Source organism: Pipistrellus kuhlii, unplaced genomic scaffold (assembly GCF_014108245.1).
Source record: "Pipistrellus kuhlii isolate mPipKuh1 unplaced genomic scaffold, mPipKuh1.p scaffold_m20_p_135, whole genome shotgun sequence".
In the NCBI taxonomy this organism is placed as follows: domain Eukaryota; kingdom Metazoa; phylum Chordata; class Mammalia; order Chiroptera; family Vespertilionidae; genus Pipistrellus; species Pipistrellus kuhlii.
In genome coordinates this window covers 295,340-303,384 of record NW_023425444.1, presented here as the reverse complement: position 1 = coordinate 303,384, position 8,045 = coordinate 295,340, and the positions used below count along the sequence as shown (strand labels likewise).

Sequence of the window (8,045 nt, the reverse complement as noted above, 5' to 3'; positions counted from 1 at the left end):
CGCTTCCTGCTCGGGCGCGGGCGGATCCGGCGCCCCGCGCGCCTCCGGAGCCGGAGCGGGGCCGGGAGCGCGCGCCGGGGGCGGGGCCACTGCGCCCGCCCCTTCCTCCCTCCGCCCGCGCCCGCCGCCTCCGCCCGCCGCCGCCCGCCGGCCCAGGCTGCTCCGGGAACGCGGCGCCGCGGCCGGCGGCCCAGGGGCGAGGATGCGGCGGCGCTCGCGGCTGCTGCTGTGCTTCGCGCTGCTGTGGGCGCTGGGCATCGCCTACTACATGTCCTCCGGGGCGGGCTCCACCCTGGCCGCGGGCGCCGGCAGGAAGGTGAGTGCGCCCGCCGCGGCCCGGCCCCCGCACCCCGGGCCCCGGTCCCCATCCCCGATCCCCGGTCCCCGCGGCCCGGCCCTCCGCGCCCCACGCATCCCGGGCCCCGCTCTGACGTGGCCGCCGGGCACCGAGGGGGGGCGCCCCGCGCGCCTCCCGCGCTCCTCCGTCCGGGCCTCGGGCCGGGCCTCCCCGCGTCCCCGGAGCAGCAGGGGGCGGCGGAAGAGGCCCCCCCGGCGCTGCCCATCGGATGCCCCTCTGGTCGCCGCCCCGTCCCCAGGCGCCCCCACCCCCTCCGGAGACGCCCCCTCCGCTGCGTCCTGTCCCGCCGCCGCGGGAGCCCCGGCCCCTGCCCCTGCGCGGGGAAGTTTGGGGGTGCGGAGGCACAAAAGGGGGTGGGGAGGCGGAGGAGGCGGCCGTGAGCGGGAGGAGAGGGGAGCCCAAGTTTCTCTCCAGCCTTGGATGCCCGGCTGCGGTCCTCCCCCGGCCCGGGTCCTCCCCCTGCCCCGCGTGGGGAGGGGAGGGGGCGCGCGCCCGGACTCTGCCCCCGGCTCCGCGCGCTCCTCCGGGGCGGGGCCGCGGACACCCCGGGCCGGGAGCACGGACTCCCCTCCGCTGGGTCTGCGGTTTCCATTCGCCCTGAGCGAGGCCCCGGCCCGGCCCGGCCCTGCCCGTCCCCTCCGGCCCCCGCGCTCCTCTCGCCGGGCTGGGCCCGGCCCCCTGCGCCTCCCCCGCGGCGGTGACGGGGGATGGTCCCCGCGCTCTGCACAGGCCCCGAGGGCGAGCGGCGGGGCCGGGCCGCTCCGGGCCGCCCGGCGCTGGAGCCCGCACAGCGGGAGCTGGGCACATGTTGCCGGCGCCGCGGGCGGGGCCGGGTGGTTGGCCGGTTCGAAGGCAGCGATATCTTTTCCAAGATGCTGCAGCCCCCGTGCCCGTGACGTTCGGTGTCGCCGCAAATCCTGGAAATTCTGAGTTCATGGAGGTGGAACCAGGGGGTGGGGGCCAGGAGCCAGCGGGACCCGCAGAACTGGACCCGAACTGAACCGAACAGACCTGAGCCTGCAAGGCTGACCTGTAAATGTCGGCATGGAGTTGGCTGCGTCAGGGGTTTCCTTCCTTCCTTCCTTCCTTCCTTCCTTCCTTCCTTCCTTCCTTCCTTCTTCCTCTTCCTCCCTCCCTCCTCCCTCCTTCCTTCCTCTTTGCCTCCTCCTCCTCCTTCCTTTCTTCTTCCCTCCCGCCTCCTTCCCTCCCTCCCTCCCTCCCTCCTTTCCCCTTCCCTCCCTCCTTCCTCCCTCCTGCCTCCCTCCCTCCTCCTTCCTTCTTCCTTCCTTCCTTCCTTCATTCCTTCTCCTTCCTTGCTTTTTCCCTCCTCCTTCCCTCCTTCCTTTCTTCTTCCCTTCCTCCCTCCCTCCTTCCTTCCCTCCTTCCCTCCTTCCTTTCTTCTTCCCTCCCTCCCTCCTTCCTTTTCTGTCTTTCTTCCTCTTCCTTCTTCTTCCCTCCCTCCCTCCTTCCTTCCTTTTCTGTCTTTCTTTCCCTGGCTTGGTTCTTCGACAATAGTGTACCTTTAGCCCCCCACCCCCCCCATGAGAGGACGGCTGTGTGCACCCGGAATCCCCATGACTCCTGGGCGGTGAAGGGCCAGGGAGCCCAGGAGAAGCGCTGTAGCAGCTTCCAGAGTGAAAACCGTGGGCACGGTGTGCGGGGATGATGTCAAACCTGCGGGTCTGCGTGGCCCGGCCTGCTGTGCTGGTGGCACCTGCAGGCGGTCTGCCTTCCAAACACGTAAAGCCGGCCTGGTTCTTCTCTTTCCTTGGCGCGCCTGTGACTAGGAAGGGTCGCTGTGTGAGCGTGGCGTTTGCAGAGGCCGGACCCCTGGTGGGGGGTGGGCTTCTGCTGGTGGACGGGGTTGATCTCCGAAGAGCGATCCTTAGTTTAAAAAAATCATCATCATCCGAGAGCCCTGGCTGGTGTGGCTCAGTGGATAGAGCATCAGCCTGCAGACGGAAGGGTCCCAGGTTCGATTCCAGTCAAGGGCACACGTACCTCGGTTGCAAGCTCCATTCCCGGCCCTGGCACGGGGCATGTGCAGGAGGCAGCCAGTGTGTGGGCCTCTCTCACATGGATGTTTCTCTCTCTCTCTCTCTCTCTGGCTCTCCTCCTCCCTTCCTTTCCACTATCTCTAAGAAAAAAGAACTGATGGGCCGGCAGTGGGAAGAAACAAAGAGCGGGCAGGGGGAACGTGTGGGGAATGCATTGGTGATCTGGGGTTGTGTTCTCTGTCCACCAGCCGTAAGGGTGAGTCCTGGCCCCGGAATGGGCCAGGGGCGGGCGGGCGGGTAGGGGACGAGGTGTGCAGGGGCAACAGTAGTAGCAGCAGCCTTTGAAGCGGCAGGAGGAAGACTTGTGAGGGCAGTGGGGGGACCGCGTGTAAAAGTGGGAGTTGAGACTCTCCGGACTTCACAGAACCCCGCCGCTGCCCGGAATTTAATGACTTGGAGTATGAAACGGCACAGGCTTCCCGCCGTCCAAATTGTTTCCGTGAATTTTAGAGACGAGCAAGGCTCTTCCTTCGGAGTTAGCACATTTTCTCGGAGCGGGGATGTGCGTAATATTTTTAGCTGGGAAAGACTGGGTGCGAAGAGAGGCCGCGGCGTGCACTCACAGGCGGGATTCAGATCCTGGCTGCAGGCCTGGCCGGTGTGGCTCAGTGGATAGAGCGTCGGCATGCAAGCTGAAGGGTCCCGGGTTCGATTCTGGTCAAGGGCATGTACCCTGGTTGCAGGCACATCTCCGGGGGTGGGGGGTGTGCAGGAGGCAGCTGGTCGATGATTCTCTCTCATCGATGTTTCTAACTCTCTATCCCTCTCCCTTCTTGTCTGTAAAAAAATCAATAATGTAAAAATTAAATTGTGCACCCCGCCTGCTCCCTGCCCAGGGCTGGGCCCTCCCCTGTCCCTGCAGCCCGGTCCCTCCCGGCAGGCAGGAGATGCTATCATCAGTCAAGTGCGCCCGGGCTGCGGTTTAGCACGAGACTGCCACGCGCTGCTCCGGGCCTCAGCAGGGCCGAGCCTGCCCATGGGCAGGTGCCAAGGGGGCTCCGTACCCCACCCGCCACCTAATCCGTGTGGAGTTGAAAGACGTCCCATGTGTGGTGACAGCCTGAGGTGGAGGGAAGGAGGGCAGTCGCAAGGGAAGACTTTGTAGGGCGGAGGTGTTTGTTTTTATATTTTAAGGTATTTTTTTTTTTATTGATTTCAGAGAGGAAGGGAGAGGGAGAGAGAGACAGAAACATCCATGGTGAGAGAGAGGATTATTGATCGGCTGCCTCCTGCATGACCCCCACTGGGGATGGAGCCCGCAACCCCGGCCGGTGCCCTGACCGGGAATCGAACCCTCACTTCCTGGTTCCTAGGTCGACGCGCCACCGCTGAGCCACCCGGGCCGGCCTGGCACAGTGGCTGCGGACTACCAATTTTTCTCTGAAGAAAACAGAGTTCCCATCCTCTGGGGTTCCGGGGTGGCTTCCTCCGGGGACTCGCACAGAATGGAAACCGTTTGTGGCTGATAATCAACGGAGCGAAACGACTGGCTCTCCCGTTACCCCCGGGAGAAAGGAGGGAGAAGCTGTGGTCCCCAGGTGTGGAGTGGATCTGCTTGCTCAGGCCCTGGCAGAGCTGGGGGGGGTGGGGGGAGATGGGGGAAGAGGTGGCGGGGCAGGTGGTCAGAAACGTGGTGGGGCTGGGGCAGATGCATATATACCCAGTGCCTCATGGCTTCCGTTCATGTTTCTCAGATCTTTTTTTAAAATACAGTTTTTCATATTTCTCAGATCTTTTTTTAAAAATACAGTTTTGCTTAGAGGCCTGGTGCATGAATTCGTGCACAGCTGGGAGGAGGGGCCGTGGGCAGTTGGTAAGCTGGCCCCACCCCCAGTCAGGGTGCAGGGAGCTATTGGGGGTGGGATCGACCAGGGAAAGGAGCCGCAGGTGGTTGTGGGCTGGCCCCGCAAACTCCCAATTGAACCCCTGGTCCAGGGGACAATTTGCATATTAGCCTTTTATTATATAGGATTGACTTCAGAGAGGAAGGAAAATGGAGAGAGAAAGGGAGAGGGAGGGAGAGAAATACAAATGATGAGAGAGAATCATGGATCGGCTGCCTCCTACTGGGGATCGAGCCCAAAACCCGGGCCTGTGCCCTGACCGGGAATCGAACCCTGACCACCTGGTTCCTAGATCGATGCTTAACCCCTGAGCCACGCCAGCTGTCTCAGGTCTTTGGGGAGAAGGAAGTCGGTCTGAGAGGCAGCTGATTTCAAAGCTGTGGGCCTAACTCCTAGCGAGTTGGATGGAGCCTGCCACCAGGCGGCTCTGAGGCCCGGCTCCGTGCCCACGTGTGCTGAGTGTCCCTGGGTGACTGGAGGGGACGGAAGGGGTGAGGTGTGGGTCTCCCCACCATGACCTGAGAGATCGCTGTCCGTTGCTCCAGGCCCGCGGTTGGCAAACTGCGGCTGGAAAGCCACAGGCGGCTCTTGGGCCCCTGGAGGGTGGCTCTTCCCCAAAACACCACGGCCCGGGCGAGTCTGTGTGGAAGAAGTGAAATTAGAAGACGTTCACGTTTAAACCATGTGGCTCTCCAGAGACATGTCCATCGCTGTGCTGTTGACAGTTGGCTCCGTGGACTCAGGAGTTTGCCGACCCCTGACCCAGGCGGTCCTCCGTCCGGGCTGCGGTCCTGGATCCCGCCTCCAGGCTGCCTCGTCGGGTGGTTTTCTGGGGAGGACCTCTTGGCACGGCCGCAGAAAGCCCTCCCGGCGGGTTCCAGCGAGAGTGCCCTGCATGTCTGTCCTCGCCTCGGAGTGGAACTTGGCCTTGCTGTCTTCAAGGGGTGGCCGAGGGTTGTGACCTTAGGCCCCGGGCCCGCCCTGCAGGAGGGGCGGGGTGTGGAGGTACCAGGCTCTTCCTGTGCCACCTTTCTGCCTTCAGACCTCGCCCCTCCTGGCAGCCTGCCTGCCTCCTGGTGGCCGCCACGCGCCTCCGTTTCCTTTGCCAAACGCAGGAGCCGGTTCTCTCTCCCGGAGGCTGCTGCTGCCTTTGGCTTGGCAGGGGCGGAGTCTCCCCATCCTTGGGAAACTCCTTATCCACGCAGGGTCCTGGGTGCTGTGTGTGTGTACTCATCTGTGTATGCAGGGCACCCATCCTCCCTCACCCTTCCCTCCTTCCCCCCACCTCCCACTACAGACTGAAGTCTGACCACAGACTGGGGCCTCCCCCTGCAGACCGGGACTGCCCCCTGCAGACCGGGGCCTCCCCCTGCAGACCGGAACCTTCTTCTGCAGACCTGGGCCTCCCCCTGCAGACCGGAACCTTCCCCTGCAGACTGAGGCCTCCCCCTGCAGACCGGGACCTCCCCCTGCAGACCGGAACCTCCCCCTGCAGACCGGAACCTACCCCTGCAGACTGGGGCCCCTAGGGCCTCTCCCTGCAAACACCTGCCCTCCTGGGACCTGCCCCTGCTGGGAGCAAGCTCTCCGCGCACTTTCCCCAGCTCGCTCCCTTCCTCTCGCTCTCAAAGTAAGGCAGATTCCAGACACCAGATCAGTGATCATCAGTAACAGGAAGCGAAACGAGTGGGTGAGCTGACTGGCTTGGGAATGGGAAGGGACGAGAGTGGGAAGAGGGAAGAGAGAAAAGGGGTCAGCCTTTTGCAGGTCACAGAGCTAACGCTCAAAATCAAGGTCACTGGGAAAGGCCTGGAGGCAGGAAGGACCCAGGCAACAGGACCCAGGGCGCCTGTGCCAGCTCCTCACCCAGGGCAGCCATGCCACCCCCCGACACAGAGCTCCCACTTCCTGAGCATGACGACAGAGGGCCTCCCTTGGCCTTTGACTTGCCCCCGCCCGCCACGCCCTCCCAGGGCCCGCGGCTCAGACGGACCTTCCTCTGAGGCGTGTGTGTCGCCGCCCAGAGCAGCCTCCGCTCCGGACGCCCAAAGCTCGCTCCCCCGGCGCCCCCGGAGCCCTGGCCGAACTCCAGCAGCTGCCCTGGGGGCTGCGGGTCTTCCCCATCCCCTTTCCCCTCGGGCCTCCCTGTCACGATCCAGCTGTTCGGCCCAGAAGCCCGCGGGCGGCAGGCCCCTGACCCCATAAAGTGCCCCATAAAGTGTCTAATGACCCTCATAAACGCCGGCCGCTCCTGTGCAGGGCGGCTGGAGGCCGACACCCGAGACCCGGGAGGACTGCCACTTCCCACGCCCCGCCTCCCAGACCTCCGACAGCGTGTGTTTCATTTCCCATGCTACTCCGGGTCACAGCCTCCGGGTCACAGCCTCCGGGTCACAGCCCCTCCAGGTCACAGCCTCCGGGTCACAGACTCCAGGTCACAGGGCCTCCAGGTCACAGCCTCCAGGTCACAGCCTCTGGGTCACAGCCTCCGGGTCACAGCCCCTCCAGGTCACAGCCTCCAGGTCACAGGGCCTCCAGGTCACAGCCTCCAGGTCACAGCCTCTGGGTCACAGCCTCTGGGTCACAGGGCCTCCAGGTCACAGCCTCCGGGTCACAGCCTCCAGGTCACAGCCTCCAGGTCACAGGGCCTCCAGGTCACAGACTCTGGGTCACAGGGCCTCCAGGTCACAGCCTCCAGGTCACAGCCTCCAGGTCACAGCCTCCGGGTCACAGGGCCTCCAGGTCACAGGGCCTCCAGGTCACAGCCTCCAGGTCATAGGGCCTCCAGGTCACAGCCTCCAGGTCACAGGGTAGATGCTCTACCCACTGAACCACCTCTGTGATTTTATAAATAGAGGCCTGGTGCACAAATTCGTGCATCGGTGGGATCTGGCCCGCCCACCCCCTATCAGGGCTGATGGGTGGGGGAGGGGCTGTCCCCGATCTGGCTGGGGGAGGGCCAATCAGGGGCCGGGGTGGCCAGGGGCAGGGGCTGCGGGTGATTGGCCAACCAGGCCTGCCCCTGGGCCGAACTCCCAGTTGAATTCCTGGTTGAGGGGACAGTTTGCATATTAGCCGGGGATATAAACACAGCGCTGTCCACTGAGCCACATCAGAACCTCCCGTAGCCACAGTGTCCCCGGGCCCCCAGTGCTGTTCACATGCCCACGGGTCTTTTGGGAGTGACGCAGACTGGGATGGATCCGTCTCCCTGCGTCCTCGGCCGGCTCTGGGGCCCCGGTCCCTGAGTCACCGGCAGGTTACAAATGGCAGGTTCCTCCGTTGCTGACGCTGAGCGGCAGCTTCAGGCCTGGAAGGTGCTGATTACGGGCTGGGCCTTCATTACTGCTGCCGGAGGGGGGCCAGAAGGGGCCCCGTCTGGGCTCTTGGGTGGTCTGAGCTCCAGGCCTGAGGCCGGGCAGCCGGAGGGGCACGGATCAGGTGCGGAGGTCCTGGGGGGAGGGGGGAGAGCGAGGCTCCCCTTCCCTGTGGCCTGTGTCCCTCTCTCGGGCCTTGTGGAGTCGTCATGGTCCTGGGAAGGTCCCCCTTTTAATTCCTCACCTGGGGATATTGTTCTGTTGATTTTTAGAGAGCGTGGAAGGGGGAGGGAAAGACCGAGACACATCGATGTGAGAGAAACACAAAGCCCTCCAGCATGAGCCCCGACCAGGGCCGGGGCCGGGGAGGAGCCTGCAACCCGGGCACATGCCCTGATCAGGGATCGAACCCTGACCTCCTGGTTCCCAGGTCCATGTTCAGCCACTGAGCGGCACCAGCCGGGCTGGA

The 8,045-nt window shown here is 64.3% G+C and overlaps 1 protein-coding gene across 3 annotated transcripts in view; it reads left to right on the top strand.

The window, feature by feature from the left end:
* The first annotated feature begins 109 nt into the window (after positions 1–109).
* Positions 110–8,045, top strand: part of GALNT2 (polypeptide N-acetylgalactosaminyltransferase 2) — a 32,541-nt gene continuing 24,605 nt past the window's right edge. The window contains exons 1-2 of one of the 3 annotated variants that reach the window (XM_045581127.1): positions 110–309; positions 1,177–1,191. In XM_045581127.1, coding sequence (XP_045437083.1) covers positions 203–309; positions 1,177–1,191 — 122 coding nt within the window. In that variant the 5' untranslated portion in view covers positions 110–202. Of the gene's footprint in view, positions 317–1,176; positions 1,192–1,387; positions 1,424–8,045 lie in introns of those variants that run through there. The other 2 variants (XM_036436354.2, XM_045581128.1) reach the window with 2 other exon arrangements.